The sequence below is a fragment of the Oenanthe melanoleuca genome, chromosome 9 (assembly GCF_029582105.1).
Source record: "Oenanthe melanoleuca isolate GR-GAL-2019-014 chromosome 9, OMel1.0, whole genome shotgun sequence".
NCBI classification, from domain to species: domain Eukaryota; kingdom Metazoa; phylum Chordata; class Aves; order Passeriformes; family Muscicapidae; genus Oenanthe; species Oenanthe melanoleuca.
In genome coordinates, this window is record NC_079343.1 from 12,618,585 (window position 1) to 12,638,837 (window position 20,253).

The 20,253-nt window shown below is 37.9% G+C and overlaps 1 protein-coding gene across 6 annotated transcripts in view; it reads right to left on the bottom strand.

Moving 5' to 3' along the window:
• The window catches only part of DLG1 (discs large MAGUK scaffold protein 1), a 139,323-nt gene that overhangs the window by 80,294 nt on the left and 38,776 nt on the right, over window positions 1–20,253 (bottom strand). For all 6 annotated transcript variants that reach the window (XM_056498726.1, XM_056498725.1, XM_056498724.1 and 3 more), the window contains exon 4: window positions 10,062–10,226. In XM_056498726.1, coding sequence (XP_056354701.1) covers window positions 10,062–10,226 — 165 coding nt within the window. The remainder of the gene's footprint in view (window positions 1–10,061; window positions 10,227–20,253) is intronic.

Here is a 20,253-nt window from a genome sequence, read left to right on the forward strand (position 1 = left end):
GTACCAAGTAGGTATTTTTTTACTGTTATATCAATCTGTCTGAAGAGAAGAGAGGTTTGCTGTGTTTTATGGCAGTTTCTTTCAAGGATGATTGCCACACTGCCAACAATCCACTACGGCATCAATTACAAAGTGATTTTAGAAATCAGCACTTCAGGAAAGCATCACATGGACAAAAAGCTTCCTGAAAATGAAGCAATGATTATTTAATTTCAATGGAGAGAGAAATCCAGAAAAGTACTTAAGGAAGAGGTTATGCAATCCTGCTGCTGATGCAAGGCAGCAATCTGTGTCACCTACACTCCATATGGATGTAATGATATCGAGCAAGATTTGCTGACGCCTGAGCAGATACAGTTGCAGTTATTTGTAGAAGGAGCTGGTACTGTGGTGATGAGACAAACCCTGATTTTTACATGTTACAAAGCAACCTGAAGATAAAGGCAAAGCACAGCTCTAGAGATAGCACAAAATCAGGATACCACAAAGGAGTCCAGATTAGAAGAATGGTCACTTGGAGAGATGAAAAAACAGTGGGAGGTTGTAAAAACAAGGGCCTGTTCCAGTCAAAGAGCATTTCTACAGAGGGCCAAAAACCCACAAGCAGAAACTGGAAAAAGTTCTATTTGGACAGAAAAGGCAAAATCCAGAGAAAGGAAAATCATCAACACAGAAGTTGCAGCTGGAATTGCATCTGTGAATGATTACCTTCAGAGTCAGGAGGCAGACAGGGAGGCTCATCAAGAAACTGCAGGAAGTCCTAAAAGGAGTAGAGAGCTTCCCTGACCCCTGTTTCATATTCTGGATATTGAACTGATGGGACTAAAATTAGAAACAAAGCAAACAAAAAACCCCACACATTAAAACTAAACAAAAAACCCTATTTATTTTTAGGCAAGAATTGAGAATTTGAAGATTTGAAAAGATTCCCACCCCAAAACAAAACAGCACATAATTAAGATTTCTGTATCAGTACACACATCTCTACAGGTTAAGAAATATACTTCAAGATTCATCTCCATTTGTAGAGGTTGCAGAGTAGCATTATTTGTTCTGGGGACAATTAGCAAGATACAGTAATCACAGTGGTTACTAAACGTAAAAATCAACATCAAATACTTGGACTATAATTCCTCTGACTTTATATCCAAGCAAATAGGTATTATCAGCTTGCTGAGACAAGTCAAACCATGACATAATGCTGTATTTTAATCTCTCAGATAAAGGTCTCCTGGGCATAACTTTATGAGCAGAATGCACACCTAAAATTAAAAACGCACAGCAACAAATACTGCTTGTGAACAGAAACAGCAGTTACATCTCAATTATCCTTTCCAAACAAAGACCAACAGTCCCCCTGAAGCATTTGAAGTGTCTTATATTAGTTTTACTACCACTCAGCTGAACAGAGTAGCAGCTAAAATAATCACAGACCCTAAAGGAAAAAAAAAACTGATTGTCTTAACAGAGAAAATTCAAGAATCACCTAAAACAATGGCAGGGACTTATTTAGGTTTTGACCAAAAACAGAGGCAAAAGAAATGTTCAGAACTTGGATATTCAAACATAAGACTACACAACTTAAACTCTTCAGGCATGGGAACAAAAACAATGCTGAAAATGTAGATATAAACTCATGGTCCTTTCTTATACTTTTCAGAATTCTAGATTTAACAAACTTTTACTGGCATAAGTCTGACTCTCATAAACAGCTATATGAAGTATTCTAAGCCAAAGCCCAGGAGTTCAGGACTCAAATACTGTGGAGAAAAAAAAATGGTTAACCCTTTTTACTAAGAGATGCTAGAAAGCCTATCATAACTTTTAGTTCAGATAGGACTGAAGGACAGTTCTTGACCAAGCATCATTTACATAATCAATAAAAAGTATATATCTTACTGCTGAAACCAATTTACAAGTAAACATCCCAGCACAATTATTCTATAATGATCTATTTTAGTATAAATATTTAATATAAAAGATCATTACCTTATTACTCACAATGCACCTCAGACAACCTACCAATCTGGGCAGATTAAACTGCCTGGTCTTCCGCACCCTGCTCATGAACCTCCTGCCCATCTTTTTGGCACGCCAGACTGATAAAAACATCTTGTGTTTAATGCAAGTCTCCTTAGGCTTGCTTCAGTCATCAAAATGAACCCAACTGCACTGAGAGCTCAGGGAAAATCTCGGGTGAAAATAGTGCAACCCCTTTCTAGGACAACTTGATGTTGATTACTGTATCTTATGTTGTTCTAATGTTTGAATTAATCCACAGTCCATCTGTTACAGTTTTTCTTCGCTGTCTCTGTTGACAAGAATTTATTGAGCAGATCCTTATGGAGAATTGGGCAGATTTGGTCAACTGATTCTCACTATAAAACACAAACTGACACCTTTGCATGTGATTGCACATTCTTCAATTACAGGAGTTTAAAATCAGTAACCTATCAAGCACTTGAGCAATGCATTTTAATTAGATACTGCATAACAGCTCCTCTGAAGTGTGACCACTGAAGTACGATACTAATCTAAAAATAAGTACGCCTGAGAGTATCTTCAAGTTTTTCTTTATGATTCCCAATATTCTATGTATGTTCCTAACACCAGAAGCTGAAGATGGCGAAGCTTTATAAAGTTCTCAATTTAGAAAAAAGTAACAGATTGCAACCTTCTCACAACCATAACCCAACTTGCAAATTACATGTCAACTGATCTTTGATTTCTACATGGAAACAGTATCTTCAGGTTAACCTCACCTACCCGCTCAGACTGGAGCGGGACAAGAAAATCTACTTGGACAAAGAGGAACTTTGACTGTTGGCTAACCTTGAAAATGCACAGTTCAAATCATAAAGACCATTAGCCTTCCTGAGAGCAGAAAAACTCTCCCAATTAACAGAGAAGGCTGTTTTAACCACAGCTCCACAAGCTCTAAGAGACTTCCAGGGAAGCACTTGAAAAAACAGAGGGGATTGGAGAGAAAAGGAGATAAAAAGAAGGGAACTTATTAATCTTATCAGCACAAGATTTGGGTTCATATGGAAAGGAGATTGTTAGCATTGAAGGAAGAATGTGTAAATATGCACATTTATGTAACAGCTATTCCCACACAGCTTAATGGGCAGGAGTTAAATAAAAGTGCTTGTTTGCAGTTGAAGAAACAAGCAATGCATTCTGTAATGCATTGGCTGGTATAGCCAGAAACCAGAAGACTACCAGCAGCTGAAAGACTATTTCAGAGGGTGACTGTAGGTCATTGTGTTTACGGGCTATAAAACAACTATCACCTGCTAATCTGCAGTTCTGGATATAAATTTTAATTTCTGAAATACCCATTCCCTAATCATTTTCATAATTTTAGAGACTTAGCATTACTGACTATAGGTTAATTGGTATCTCCTGAGTAAACTCTTTACCAAATGGAGGGGTCAAACTAGTTCATTCTTCATTCCACAGTAGCTGCCCTCTCTCTCTGATCATTCTTGTTGTTCTTCTTTGAGTATCTAAATTTGCCTTCTTAATCAAGATAATGAATGGTGCAGATTTCTGGAGTGATAAGATAATGCAGTTTTATTCCCATTTGCTTCACTGATTATTCCTTGTATTCCATTTGCCTTTTTGACTGTAAATTGAGTACTGAGATGATTATTCCATTAATCTGTTATAACCCTGAGCTCTTATTCCTCTTAGATAATGCAATGAAAAAACAAGTTCTTCAGAGATCCTTCTGGTAACCTCCATCTGTAATTACCGATCTTCTTCCTTACCCTTTACTTTCCTTTTGTTGCTGGTTTGGTTTTGGTGGGGCATTTTTGTTTGCTTGGTTTAACAACTAAATCCCAAAATCTTTTTTTCCTTATTTCATGACAGCTTAAGTGTTCCCATAATGTTTTTTGAGTGCCTCTATTGTTGCATCTAAGAAAACCTAGAAACTTACATCAACAAGATGATCTTTAAGCACATGCTTTAAGGGATTTGTGCAGCAGAAATTGTCTTTGCAATGCATTCATTGCTTTCTCATCTCTCATTTCTCCACATGCTCATTGATTCTGCTCTTTAGAACAGCTTCACCGTGTTTTGCCAGTACAGAAAAGAGAGCAAGTTCCAATTTCTCCTCTCCCTTCTGGAAGCTATTTTAAGAACAAGTACCACCTTGCCATATCTCATTCCTGTGATACCACAGTCAGAATAAGTGGGCTATTACACAGCACTGCAGCACTAATAGATAAGCAGTTTCAAATCAAGGTTTATTTAAAACCATTAAGCTTAAATACCATTAGGCCCTGGAAATACTTTTCCAAAGATGACTAAACATGTGAAAAAAAGCAGGCATACACAGAGTGGGCACAAGATATTTATTTCACAGACAGTGCATATAGTCAGCAGAACTCTTGTGCTAGCATTACAAAGCCTGTCTCAACAAAGGTTTAGGTACCTGCTGAACCACCATAGACATTTCCTTGAAACTGTGTCCACTTCACAAAGTATAGGATATGGAGCACAAAACCACAAGTTGCTGCTTCTAATCAAGAGGAGAAAAAGGCTGAAGGACATCTCACTCTACAGGCACTCACAGCACTAGGTCACATCAAATGCCCAACGAACCTACTGCCTCTCTCAGCAGCGAACAGGAAATGATCCTTCCCTGTTCAATACACCATCACAAGCTCCAATAGAGGTTCACAGAGCCAAAGAAGGCAAACTCTGCTCATTGCTTATATTTTAATAAAAGACTACTAGCACTCTAATGCAAACTGAGCCTGAATATTTTCTCCAGATCTGACACTGCAAGGGGTAAGCAGAGATAAAGCACAAGGGCACTGCCACTGGGCATAGCTACTGCTTCAAAGGCATTCCCTGTGTGCTTCACCTGGGCAAAAAGATTCCTTTGGCTAGAATTTAGGGGTAAAACTTGAATCTTTTATTCAATGGGGAACAGTATTTCACCTCAGTTTGAAGCATTTCATTGTTCAGAGACAGGAAAACAGTAAGTCATTTGCATTTAATGTCATAATATTATGAAGTCAGTCATTCACTGACATAAGTTTATGTAACTACAAAAGAGTTCTCCAATTGCTTTAAATGGATAAACAACATTAATCCACATGTTCCCTTTGGTAAAGGGAAGTGGGGATTTTTACTGCATCACCTGAAGCACAAGTGCTGTAGCAGAACACAACAGCCCCAGCCAGAATCACAGCGAGATAGAGCAGGCAGCCAGCAATGGGAAGGCTGATCCCTGCACTGCCTGTCCCCAGCACCCCCTGCACAGGGATGGCCATTCCTGGAACATGTGAGGACAGGAAAAATGACCAACTGTGCTGCATGAAATACAGACGAGTCCACGATTATGGAACTACAATTTAAAGACTTCCCCCACTGACCCAAACTGACTTCTCACAATTCCTAGAGTATTCTGCTATCCACTGATAATTGCACAAAGCTGTTCTAAATATACCATACAGTCAACCAGTAGAATGTCTTTAGCCCCTTATAGATGTAAGATTGAGTCTGCAATTAAAATTTTTATGTGCATGAAAAAGCAATTTTAGGCCCCTTACTAGGCTAACAAAGCCAGTACAATGTTCCAACTAAAACATTTCTGTTCAGCAGTCCATATCTGTGACACATGAAAGGAACAAACCAGGAGCAGGCATTTTTCTCACATCCTTTGAAGATTGATGCTATAGTGAATATATCCAGAGACAGATGATTGAAAAAGATTTGATTAAAGGAAGAAGAATAGCAGAAATTTTTCCTCAGATAAAGATTTATCATACTATTTATCATACTATTCATGGTATACTTTTCCAGTACAAGATATATTTAACAGCCTACAAATTATTACAGGGTCACTTTAGAGTTTCTGCATTAGCAATGAAATATTAGCCCCAAATACCAACACACAATAAACAAACATATTACAGAAATATTTGGAAGCCCCATTCAGGTTCTACACTTAAATACTCAATTGCCATGCTACATCTCATATATATATATATATATATATATATATATATATATATATATATGTATATACATATATATACATATATATATATACATATGATAAATCTGTCACGTCCATAGCTCTAAATAAAGATTACTAATTGTTTTTGTCTTATTGCATCATGACCCATTATTTTATAGCCTTGTAATAATCTGTTAATCAAAGTTTTTTTCCTTGATAGAAAACTTCAGCTTCCACTGCCCAGTTTAAAAGCTTGCTTGGTACCATATGATATCTGTGACAGGTTTCTCTTGACTGGAGCTGTGCAATAACAGCGTATTTTAACTGCGAAGGGGCCGAGATCCCGCTGTCCTACAGCGCTGCACTCAGTGCCACGTTGGCACAAACCCTGCGGCAGCATCGCCATCGCGCGGCCGATCTGCAGAGCAGCGCCTTGCACAACTCTCGGGACCTCACACCGGAGCCACGCGTTTCCCGGTGGAATTTGGAAATCCCGTACTGGAGAAGTTCTGGTACTCGCTGCTTACCTACCTGAAAATATTCTTCAATACCTTTGGGATAGAATATTTGTGAAGGATTTGAAGTTTAACTGTTTGCACTATTTCTGCATGATTCTCTAATATTAAATACTTTTAAAAAGTTGTTTTACAGCATTAGCATTCCATTCCACACAGTATTAGAGAACAGAGGACACAAAATCTCCTGGGCCAAGTTTACATCTTTGCTACTTGAGACACAGAAAGCAAACATTTCTGCTTAAACTGACAAAGTTCCACTCCAACAAGACAAAACCTGTAAGTCTTCAAACTTTAAATTGGTACAGCTAGTCTCTCTTATTTTATGCTAACTGCAAATGTGCAATATTTTAACCCAATCTGAATCTGAGGTAGCCCATTCCCCTGTCAATAAGAAAAACTACTACAGTACTTAACATTTGATAAATAGCCACATACTTATCTAAAAATTTGGGATACATATTTGCATTTTGGGTCATTGAAAACTACTATTTAAAATAGCATCCACCTGTTCAAGTTATTAAAGCTATTTTAAGTCCTAGAATATTTGAAAGCCTCTCTCAAGAACAAAATGCAAGCTAGACAGAACCAGGTATCTTCCTTTCCTTCTGTTCTTCTATATTATTGCTCCATACTGCAGACAGCTTGCTATAAGAGAAGGTATTCCTCAAAATTCAATTCTACTGGCCTCAGCAGCGTTGCTTAAAAAGCAACATAAAATCATAAAACCACTGACTTCTTCAAACTACTCTGTACTTGAAATTTTAAGTGCATTTAGTATTTATATTTAAAACAAAAAGCAAACTCCTCTTATTCATTATTTTTTTTTTTATTTTACTAATGACATAAACACAATATTATCTATGACATTTAGTTTCCTTAAGCAATGAACTATTGAAGAAAGCTGATCGAGACCTTGTATATCAGCCAAGACCTGGTTCCTTGCACAGTGCATCAAGCCAACCTACCAAATAAATCACACAAAGCACTCTTAAATCAGAGCTGTTGCTGCTAAATTGATCTTCAGCATAAGCTATGACAAAACTATGAACATCTTTTGCAGATCAGACCAGCTATGCTAATAATACAACAGCAACCTTGGGTTTTCCTTCAGGAGAGAAGCAAGCCAGCAGTCAAATAGCATCAGAATTAAAAACTACACAAAACGCTGGTTAACAAGTGAAACCTGGAACACTCATCCCAGTTTTCAGATGAACAAAGCTTTTTACAATTTAAATTAACCATACATTGCTTTGAAATTAATAGAGAGGAGTTACGTGAAAATAATCAGATATATGCTAAAAATTGTAATACAAACTGAGAGATAATGATTCCCTTATGAACATTCTTCCCTACTGAGTGATGATTTCTCAGCATTTACCATTGTGACAGATAACAGCAATCCTTCTCAGAGACCTAAGACACACAATATTTTGAAAAGGCCTCAACATATTTTGTAACTACACTTAATTCTTAATTCTGCTTAATTTTATTTTGAAAATAGTTTCCTTTCTTCCAGACAGTTTTACAGCTCCCGTCTTTGCCTTTTTGATCCTTTTATACTTTCTAAAAGGCAAGACTAACTGCCCAAGGAATTAGGAAAAGCTTGTGAATAAACAGAGTTGACCTTAAGTCCCCAGAGGAAGAATATTTTTTAAAATTTATTTCAAACAGTTGCATATAAAAGGTGTTTCATTACTTTCAGAACATCAATAAACTCATGGAATTAGACACAGGAAAGTGTGTTACTGTGTGTCTAACTTCATAAGCAAGAAAAGTTAAGTCCTAGCCATTCCCAAAACTGAAAGCTTTGTCACATGAGTATTCTCAGAAGGCTCTTCAGAGGGCAATACAGCCCATTTCTAAAAGGTTATTCATTAGGGCTTAAAGAATTCAACTTGTCTAGCTCAAGACTATGGAAAAATACTGAGAATTCATTATGGAGATATAAGTAAAAATCACTGGTTCAATATCACCATATACATTTTAAAACTTTTAGAAAAGCTGGAAAACAATTGCACTCACACACTACAGTTGGTTCTTCTACAGAATCCTTATAAGTAAATGATAAAGAGCTGATACATTCAAAAAAATTTTTCCTCATAATTGAAAAAATGGAAATATAACTAGGTTCAAAACATATTTTTTTAAATATCATAGAATGGTTTGGGTTGGAAGGGGCTTAAAGATCATATAGATCAAACTTCCTACCATGGGCTCGAACACCCTGCACTAGATCAGGTTGCTCAAAGCCCCATCCAACCTGGCCTTGAACACTTCCAGGGACAGGGCAGACACCCCTTCTCTGGGCAACCTGTGCCAGGGCCTCATCATTCATGGGAAGGAATTTCTTACCAGTATCTAATCTAAATCTACCCTTTTTCAGTTTAAAACTGTTCCCCATCTCGTCCTATTGCTACATGACCTTACAAAAATTCCTTCTCCAGCTTTCCTGCAGCCGCTTTATGCACTGGAAGGGGCTCTAAGGTCTCCATGGAGCCTTCTACTCCCCAGGACGAACAGCCCCAACTCTCTCAGCCCTTCTGCACAGGAGAGATGCTCCAGCTCTCTGATCCTCCACTGGGCCTGCTCCAACAGGTCCATGTCCTTCTTTTGTTGGGGACTTCGATGCAGGTGAGGTCTCAGCAGAGCAGCCCAGAGGGGCAGAATCCCCTCCCTCCCCCCCTGCTGCCCATCCTGCTTTGGATGCAGCCCAGAATATGTTTGGCTTTCTAGGCTATGAAAGCACATTGTTGGGTCATGTCCAGCCTCTCATCCAGCAGCACTCTCAAGTCCTTCTCCCCAGGGCTGCTCTCAGTGTAACAGCATTTGTTCTTTGCAGTTACAAAGGACACACTATCACACACAAACAATTCATGCTAAAGTACCAAGCTATAAGCCTACCACAATGTAAATCCATCTCATCACTCTGAAGCCCAAATATTCCTCAGTGTCAAATAATTTCTCCACTTTTCCCTCAAAACCAGCCATAAAGACTCAGAGATGTTATAGAAAACGGCATTTAGTCTGGCACACAAAAACACTCTGCTATTCAGAACATGATTGAGCTACATCTATCTACTAACACGGTAAATAAAACTGCTTATTGTTACCCCCTCCCAAAACTCATACTCAGATCTTTAAATCTGTCTTCAAGTCTCTGAAGTAATCTTGGAAATAATGGTGCTGCATGCTGAAAAACTCCAGACATATATTACACTTGGCTTATTACATATTGCACACAGATCCTCAATTAAAATATTTACTAGAAACAAACTCGGAATTGACTCTACAGGTTTCTGACCAAAAATCCTAAATGAAACCAACAGCACGAACTACAGTGCCCCTTAAGTTATCTATAGTTGTTTTCTGGGCATATTACTACCATGCCTATCTAGTTAGAATGTGTGGAACTAAGTCAGTGCTTTAATGTCTACAAAGTAAATTTTACTAACGAGCGGTTCCGTAAAAAACAAAGAGGTGTTTTGCATCCATGTTTTTGCCCCACAGAAAGAAATTCCTGAGGAGCATACCAAAACAGTCCACTCTTGAACTTTAAAAATGCCTACCTTTACTGGTGAAATATGAGAATGGGAAACAAATCCATGGACATTCTCAATCTGTGACAGATTCTTCTCCGATACATGGACCAGCTCTGGACCCGTCACCTCATTGGCAATGTGTGGAGAGCTGTGCTCCTGTGGGGGTGTATCTTCATCCTGATAGCGGTATTTCTGGAAAAAAATTATAGAAAAACATCAGGCCACCACAGAAATGAGAAAAGATTATCCAGAAATCCTAAGTCAGACAGAAATAGTTGTTCTTCTGACCTTGCTGACTTCAAGGCAATAAAACCTATAAATAAAAATTTTAATTAGTATTTTTAGTTTAAAGACTGGTCCTATCCAAAAATGTTCCAGCCCTTATAGTCCCACCTGAGATAACTACAAAGATAACTAAATCCCAGCAGAGTTTACTGTGTGCATGAGAAACACCCCAACATTTTCTAAGCACATTCATTTTCACTACTACTATACTCCCAGGTACATAAATAGTTATTAATAGCTTATAGGGAAAGCATGTCATATTATTAAAGGTACAGAAAAACCTTCTAAACACATACTCATTTTAATCTTGGGGAAAGTTACTCCTGTTACTGAAGCATATTTAGGATAGAAGATATTTCCCTAATGTTTCTTTTAAACAGAATTCCAAGATCTACATACTACATCTTAAGTAAAAAATAGACATTTTTTTGGTAATTCTTTTATATATCATAACCACTGGGTTGTGTACATAAGTGCAAGTAACCCATTTGTCTGTAAGCACAGGAACACCACACCAAGGTAGTATCTGGCAAACAGTGCATAACTTCTAACCCTCTCAAGAGTTACATGCAATTTCTATTTCATGTTACCACAAAGATCCATTCCCTTCATCAAAAACACCTACAACACTACAAAGTTAAGATCTACAGAATAAACTGAAAGAAATGATGCTAGAGTTACCAGCTCCTGTAATGCTTACCACATTCTTAACCCAACTGTATAGTAGAAGCAATTCAAGTGTATTTTCTGTAAAAATACTAATTAGCAGAGAAGCACATGACCCACTTCTTCCAGATAAGAAATAACACCTAAGAAAAATGCAATAGCATTACTACTTCTGTTACCACCAGAATCCAACTTCAAACAGTTCCAGACCTTCTCCTCAGCTGGATGTACCAAAGGAGAAATGGTGAAGTCTGACAGTTATAAAAAATTGCAGCAGTTACTCAAAAAGCCCTAATTTTTCAAATTTTTAGCAGAGAGGTTTTGTGAGATAATCAACTTAATAACTCACTACTACCAGAAAATAAATTTTTTTTATTTCCTTTCCCTGCAGCAGTGAGATGCTGGATTGCTCAGCCTCAGACTGTTGCCATTCATCTTTCTTCTGAGATTGACTTGTTTTTCACTTATCAAAATAAAACCCTGAAAGGAGTTGACATTAGCTCTCTAGAACAGCCATATTAAACACTGGAAACAGAGAAGAATTATAATTTAAACAAAGCGTTGGCCAAAAATACAAGGCTACGTTACCAGAGTATAAATTAGACTGCATTGGCAATTAGAGAAAATAAACACTGGAGCTCCAAGAAGCAGAGAAAATGTCTTGCAGCATCAGAGAAAGTAGGAATTCTGTGAGCTGAAAGCGGCCTGCTCCACTGATGAAGGCTGTACTCGTGATCCAAAATATCCCCAGCAGACCTTAAGCTTTGATTTCATTATGAAATACAGGAAAATTATTTGAAAGTGGATTTAGTTTCCAGATCATCTCAGACAAGGTCCTGTAGAAGCTAGAAGTGAATCATTCCAGTTTTACTGTGGGTGCCAGGGCACACACAGCAACATCCACACAAAAAAAACCCTGAACACACTAAGTAGTCAAATAGTCACAGGTCAATCAAAACTAATATCCTTTACAGAACAGTTAATATTTTTAGACAAAGCACAGAATTATCTTGCTTTTTTCCTGAAACCAGACATATTTATGAGAAATAGGTACTATTAGAAACAGATACTTGAACATGACTGAATGCAAACAGGCTCTAGATTTCACTAATAGACATATGTTTACATAATAGAGTGTTATCAGTGCTTACAATAGTGCATATGAAATTTTAACAGATCGGTGTTTCGTTATTTTGATTAAAAATGAAAAAGTGTTGTGATAAAGAATTCTCCCCTAAAAGGCAGTGACAGGGCCTACAATCTTCTAAAAAAAATTTAAAAGTGAATTGCTAATTAGATTTTGATGTAGTACTTGAGACTGACATTACTATTTGACATGAAGTTGTTTAAGAAAAGACTTAGTGCCATGTGTGGTTGACAAGGTGGTGTTAGGTCATAGGTTGGACTTGAGCATCTCAAAGGTCTTTTCCAATCTTGTTGATTCTGTGAAGTGCATGAAAACATAATATCCACACTATCCTGTTCTGAAAAGTACCACAGTCCTTCACAGAAACTACTTTTGAACAAAGTGCTTTAAGTAAAGTAAACTATCTTGTAACAGCTAATTCTCCATGGAAGTGTTCCTACTGCTTTACTACAGAGCACCACCCTTGAATACAGTGCCTCTTGTCTGAGGCAGCACAAGTGAGTTCAAGTGAGCTGGTTGGTCAAAGAGCCATCACCCACCACTGTCCCTTCCCTTTCTCTCCCAGGAGCTGCCAGCCCCTGAACAAGAACTCAGCTGCTCCAGTCATGCCAAGTTAATTGTGCTGCTGTATCCAAAGCCCTGTACAACTCGCCTCCATAGGAGTCTAAAGACACAATTTCACAGTACAGCCCAGCTCTTTCCAAGGACAGCCAGGGTCTGAAGAAGCAGATTCACTTGCTGAAGAATCCATTCACTTGCTCTTGGTCAGACTGTACAATTTCATCTCCCTGCCCCTTGCTGGGAGCACACAGCTGGACTTCAGACAGTGAGCAAGCTCAGCAAGCTTATCCAGCAGAATGTTTCTTCCAGCAGTAACAAATTTTCTGTAGTTCCCTGAAGTGGCTCATGACAAGCTGAGACACAGCAATGCTGGCCTAACAGGGAGAAAAGCAGGTAAAGAGTAAAGCCAACTCACCTCCAGTGGCTAGGAACAGGTCATTACTCTGCTTACAAGTAAGAGAATGCAATCCCACATCCAAATCCAGGCTCCAAGGAGACCCTAATTTACAAGAGCCAGCCGAGCAAAGGACACGTCAAAAGAGAAAAAGGTGTGGCAAAGCAGCTCTTGCAGAATGTGCAGTCTCACCTGCACACCTCCCAATACTCAATCAGGTAGTGGCCAAGTAATTTAACTCCATTTGAAGGAGCTTTATGGACTGCTTTATAGTTTACAACCTTAATTTTAAGTCCAAAGCAACCAAGTGCTAAACATTTAATCCAATACTTCTGACAGAGACACTGCCCCAAAGGATTCTGTTCCACAATAGTAGTTTTAGATCACTTGCACAGAATTCCCCAAGTTCAAATACTTGTCCTTTTTTAATAATTTCTCCATTTTACCAGTTAAACTAAATCTGAAAGGACCCTTCCAAAGATCATTCCAGCAATTGAAGTTATTGTGAAGCACTGTTTTACATGCAACACCACCACTTCTGCATAAAATGATCTGGCTACAACGTCAAAAGCAAACAGGTAAAGAGAGACCTACAGCTCTCACATCTCCCCAACTTTCACAACTGTCACTCCTCAGCAGAAAAACTTCCAACAACTCTAACAGCAAAAGCAACAATACAGAACATTTTGCATACCTTGCTAAAACAAAACAAATCCAAAATGAAGAGTATGTTAAAGATGCTAATGTATTTTGTACAAGTCTTTCCTGTAGTTTAATGCTAAACTAGAAACTAGTGTTCAGGAAAATAATAGTTCCTTCCACAGAAAGTAAAAAAGGACACAAAACTAAAGGTATGCTCCAGTATTGCAGAACTGAGGTCAATTTGAAAACATCTTATTTGTAACAAACAAGAAGATTATGAAAGCCAAATAAGATCTCCTTGCAGGTAAACAGCAATTGATACTGACAAGTTAAAAGGCTGTGAATAACAAAAGAAACTTAAGTAATGTAAGAAATGATTATAGTGTGTCTTTTTAGAACATCTTCACTAATCATGGAATAGGACATTCAGTATTATTTTCAACTTAGGCATCAATATATGATAAAGTGAATGATTTGCAATATGGGGAGTTTTTGATCTTTGTGTTTGCTTTTTCAAATCCAAGTTCAGCCCTTGGAGTAATTAATTGCTTCATTCTCAAATAAATGCACTGTTTTCTCTACACACTAGAGAATGACAAAGACATAAGGCATTTCACCCTTCTTCAACAGCTTCAGCTTGACATTGTATCTTGAATATAACATGGTTATTTAGGTCACAGTGTTCCATCATATGTCAAAACACACAGCTAGTTTAAACTTATTCATGTAATGCTTCATGTCACGGACATCCACAAACAATAAAACAACTGAAGAGAAGTATATTTACATTTACAAAAACTCCAGAAATACTTGTCATAAAGTTCCCCTGTTCCAGAAGGGCAAGGAAAAGAGAAATAAAGAAGATAGACTCAGATTGTGAATGTTCTTTGTATATGGTCTAAAAAGGAAGATTGAAAATACTGTTTCATGTGATTACTTGTGTGAGATTGTTTCATTATGTGAAGGACTGGTACAGTATTACTGTTTCACACTGTCATTTAAATATTTACTCAGTATCCAAGGGCTGCATCTTCTCAGAGGACAAAAGCATTTCATTTTTAGTACTATCCAGCCCTAGAACTTTGAGGCAAAAATTGACAAGAGCCTGGTGCAACTCTCAGAAATCCTTCCGTCCGTGCGCCTGGGACGCAGCACAGGTGCGATGCCGGCGTGGAGCACGCACTGGGCAGCACCTGCAGCCCGCGCTGATGGCAGATGAGGCGGGCCGGTGCAGAAACAGCCCGGGACACTGCGGGAGGCTGCGGCCGCCCTGCCCCGTGCCCGCTGCCCCAAGGACGCCGCCAGGGCGAGCGGGGCCGGGCAGCGCCCGCAGCGCCCCCCGCCGGCCGCCCCGCGCAGCCGCCATGGCCGAGCCCGCCACCGCCATGGCCCCAGCTCTTAAAGGGACCGCGGCCCTGCCCGCAGCATCCCCGGCACAACACACGGCGCTCTCATCACACCGCTTCCCCCCAAGTTCATCGCTTAAACGTGAGCATATCCCATAAATGAGGAGCGTGCAGCTCCACAAGAAAAAAAGAAAAGAAAGCTTAGTGTTGTATAAAGTAGTTTCCAAACGGCATCAATAAATAGGTGCATATTTCCAATTCAAAAATGCTTTAGACATAGGAAGGAAAAGGCAAAACAAAGCAAAGTCCTCCTCCTGGAAATAAAGCATTCAACTTGAAGTTTTAGAATATTTACACTATCAAAAGAGCCATAAAAATTTAATTCCTCCCTCCCAATGTAGGTGACATTTATTCACCATCAAAATTTTGTGAAACATATATATACACATATATACACATATATACACATATATGCATATATAAACGCATCACACATGCATATATGAGAGTATATATGTACACACACAACTGATCCCACTTTATAAGATAAAATCTAGTTGAAATACTTTGTTACAAATAGCACACAACTTGAAAACCCTGAATATATAAAGAAAGTTTTGGACATAAAGGATTTCCTAATTGCTGCCTCAAAAGTAACTTCATACACACGTCCCTTTAATTTTAAAGTGGCTTTCCAGTAGTTAACATTCTCCTCAGATTCTTGACATTGCATGTTAATTTTACTGAAATGAAATTAAAAATAAACATTTTCGACACAACATTGAGTATATTCTGTTAATCATTCTGATGATTACCAAATTATATACATTTTATTCCTCTGAAACCTAAACAGTTGATGTAGTCCTAAAATGACTAAATGCCCGAGGGCACTGTTAAACCCAAACCTGCCACTAACAATTGCTTCCATCAAAATGATGTCAGGAGGCATTTCCAGCCCTGTATCTCAGTGCAAGTCTCCTGTGTATATAATTCTCTACAGCTGAAGAAAATGAAAGCCAAGTGCAATAAACTGATTACATGATGATTAATGCTGATTAACGAAGAATGACGACATTTTACATGCGGCATTCAGTAAATTCAAAATGTTTTTCAAAGGGATCTCTAAAGAGTAGGCATGATAATTCATTACTTCTGTCACCATCACCAAGAGCTCGGAAAATTGAGTAAGGCATGGAACAAAACACACTTATTTAACCAGAAATTTAAGGTACAGTTACATTAGACACAAAGGCAATCATTCATTAAATGCAGCTTACATTTCCAGGAAAGTCCTTTTATAGACCCACCTTACATCCAAACATTAAAGATATTGTGTTGTTGGTACATGCTACTTTACAGTGGCATAGCATCGGAGAAAAACAATCCAAGTTTTTTATGCTAGGAGACATTTTTTCAGACCCTGTGCACTTCAATCGATCCGTGACTGAGATTCCAGAAAAATGCCTCTGTAAGCGCTGCTTGCTGCCTGTCTTTGACATTTAATCTAGGTCCATAGTGTTCAAAATAAGCCTTTATATAAATAGGTTGAATCCTTCAGGAAAAATATTGCTTCACGTTAGAAACCAGATCTTACAAAAAAAGCAAAGAAAAAATCCCGTGTCCATTTTTAAAATTTTTGAGTCAGCTTTATATTGAATTACGTTAGCGCCAGCTTGAAGTGACAACTGTCTCACAGCCCAAAGTAACACTCGGATCCTCTCAGCCAGAAGCCCGGGTTAGATCCAAGGCAGCTCCACCTGCTGCAGTGCAAGGACTGCTATCTCCTCCATGAAAACAGAAGCAACTCCAGCAGAGCCCTGCTTGGTGTGTGCTGCTTGCTTAGGGGAGGGGCGAGATGTTGCAGCAAGGGACTCGTTACACGGCCCGACAGAGATAAACCCAACGCTTCCTGCAAGGTGCTTTCGCACTGCACCAATGAGCATGTGAAAACCCATTTTAAAATCAGCTGTGTGTAATTATAAAACCAGGGACGTTGTAAGCTTAACAGCAGGGAATTTGCTGATCTGCAATTTACACTAGCTTTTTCAAGGAAGTGTCAGCAGACCACAAAATGAATGGCTCTGGGATATTTAATCCTCATTTTCAAACATTAAAAATTCAAGGTTATTTGACACGTCAAACAAATGGTCTTTAACTGCTGAGTAAAATTCCTAATGGTCTAGCAAAAGTAATAAAGAAACAGTACAGAAATGCATGAATACTCTCCAACACAATAAAATCAGAAACTGCTGTTTGTCCCCATTAGCACTATGAAATCACAAACAGTCTGGAGTACGTATCAATTTGATTACAAAGAGCTCTTGGTAAAGCATTTCAAACAACTGTACAGAAACACTTAAAAGAGTTCAAGAAAAAAAGCTTTATTCCTTACAATTGAGGTAAATCCTGTCATAGTCTCCTTAGAATTTGTTGTTCTTTATTGTGTGCTAACAAATCTAAGATGCAAAAATTTTAAATGGTTTGTTTGGGGTTTGTTTACTAATCAAGCCTTATGAGATTCATTTCTTACAAGTCCAGGGGTCTCTGCAGAATTTCAATCTATTCATGTATTTTATTAAACTGCATTACAAAAATTTTTGAAATTGAACAAAATCATGCTCCCTGCAATTACTCTGCTCTTGGACCATAAGCTAACATGCCTTTGTAAAAAAACTTCATTAAAATAACATTAGCCATTGTTTCTATTTTTTATTGCATTAAGCAGTATTGTAAAGAACTCTCTTTAGGATGTAAATGTTTAAGTTTACATCTGTAGCAGCTTTTTGCTATCTCCCTTTTACTTTGTTTGGTTTACCTGATAAGCACCCCCTGAGGTAACAAGTTTAGTGTAGTGTAAAATTGCATCCACACTTCCAGCTCAAACTAGTAACTTCATGAATTATACTGAGACAGTCATCTTTATATAAATGTGCAGATTGATGAAACCAAAACTAAGGCAAGATGTCTAGAGAAAAATGTGTAACTCAGCCCACAGTAAACCTCAAAATAAACTTCATTTGCATGAGGACCTTGCTCTTGGTAGACTCTCCAAGGATTACCGATGACAGTATTTCCATATTAATAAGCATAGTTTTCTTTCCACCATGTGCTGTGACCTACAATTTTTCACCAAATAGCCTTAGACATGATTTCCCACACCAGTGCAGCAATATGTGCAGGGCCAAAGGAAAAAATTTAACCCTGAACTTAATTATCACCAAAAAAAGAAAATGAGTGTAAAGAAATAAAAAATGCACCTTCTTTCTCTAGCTAAGTTAGGTTATGTTTTTCTTGCAAGAATATCCAAGGGTAACCTAAATAGAAAGGCTGACAGAGGAACCTAAAACCCCTTTATGTTCCTTCTGCTGGCTGGGGGTCCAAGTAAACAGACTCCTGACTGAAGAAACAGGGTGCAGCAAAACCGAACACACTCTCAAACACCTCACGTGGAATACTGCACAAGGGGAAGGAACACAGGCACAGTGCTGTCTCTTGCCAAACATAACAATGTTCCTATCTCACTGAACAACCTTTTCTGTGCACTATGGATCTACAATCCACCTTACTTCCATACCTCTAATCGCATTGTAATAACATAATTTCTCACTGAAATAACACACAGTCAAATGCATGGCAATTTCATGACAACAAATAAAGTCAAAGAGCCAAAAGCAGTTCTTGAATGTTGCAGAAATAGCTTTTTGTGATGCAGAAAATATAAGCTCTAAATGTGCCGTGGGCATAGAAGAATCAATAAGAGGAAGATACAGGCTACACATCCACAAAGGATTCCATCAGTAAGATACAATAAGGAAGAGAAAGCTTAAGTAACTTGAGGCAATTACATCTATATTGTTGATGAAGACCACATAAAACATCTTTCAGCCATATATATTTGCAGCTGTAAATAAATAAATTGGTTAAACAACAAAATCATCTTGACCTTCATACAAAGATGAAACTTTTTACACATTTGCCTGCCCACAAGCTTAAAAATACAATGTTTAAACTTATAAAATTAACATCTATTCTTACACATTTTGCTCACTAAATCCTGAGATTTAACTGTAATGGTTTCAGTTGTTCAAAACAATTACTTGTGCTCAAAAGCTTTTTTTTTTTAAAAAAAAACTGTTAACATAAATCTTTCTGAAATATTAATATATAGTATGTTCTCATATAGAGAAACATATGAAACAAGATTTCCAAGTCTACTTTTGAGCTCTACAGAAACACATCTACACTTAATTAGTGCTCTGATTCAAATTGAAGGATGAACTAGCATTTCAAAACACAAAAAATAATGTATTAATACAATGACTAAGCCATTAATTAGAAGGATATGGCCTTAACTACCTATCACTTCTCATTGCCAATTTATTAGTCTGTATTTTATATTAGCACATAAAAGCTCCTACAGTCAGAGCTCATTGTTTCCATGTTTCCTCAAGTGTTCTGAGTGAAAACAACTGGTTTCATCCTTACAAAAACACTACCTAAAATGAATTGTCTTTATTTCAGGTTTTGTTTGAATGTTTACTTGACAATAACCTATCTTTATGTATGGCTCCCACAGGCACAATAAAAATACCCACATCACTATAATCTTAAATTACTGAGCAAGACTAATTTTGTTGTCTAAAAATAAAGCTCCTACTTCGAAGTCCTCCTGAGCACTAAGAATATTGGATAGAGAGAAACAAGAGCTATATATCATAAAAAAAACACACTATGAGACTTTCACAGAAAGCTAATGGTTCAGTTCAGCATTTGCCAGCTATTCTTAATGGAACACAAGTAGTACCAATTTTATTGATCCATGTGTTCCACCTGTATCCTCAATACAACAGGTTAGGAAACAGCAATCTTATAAGCAGCAAGTCCGGGAGCTTTTAATGAAATGAGTAGTGACGGTCTAACTTGACAAATGTACCAACTGTTCAGACTGCCAAACAAAAGGGGAAAAGGCTTCACAGCTCTTCAGACAGAGCATGTCCCTTAAGTATCCCTGCAGGCACCTGTCAAGCTGGTGGAACTCAAGCTTAGGTGCCCCCTTCCTCAGAAGCCTGAGCTGGTGCACTTCTGGCATATGTAATACAATCCATTTTTTTTTAAATACACTTTTTATCATTGGAATTATTTAAGTCTAATAAACTTATTTTATCCTCTTTTCTGCAT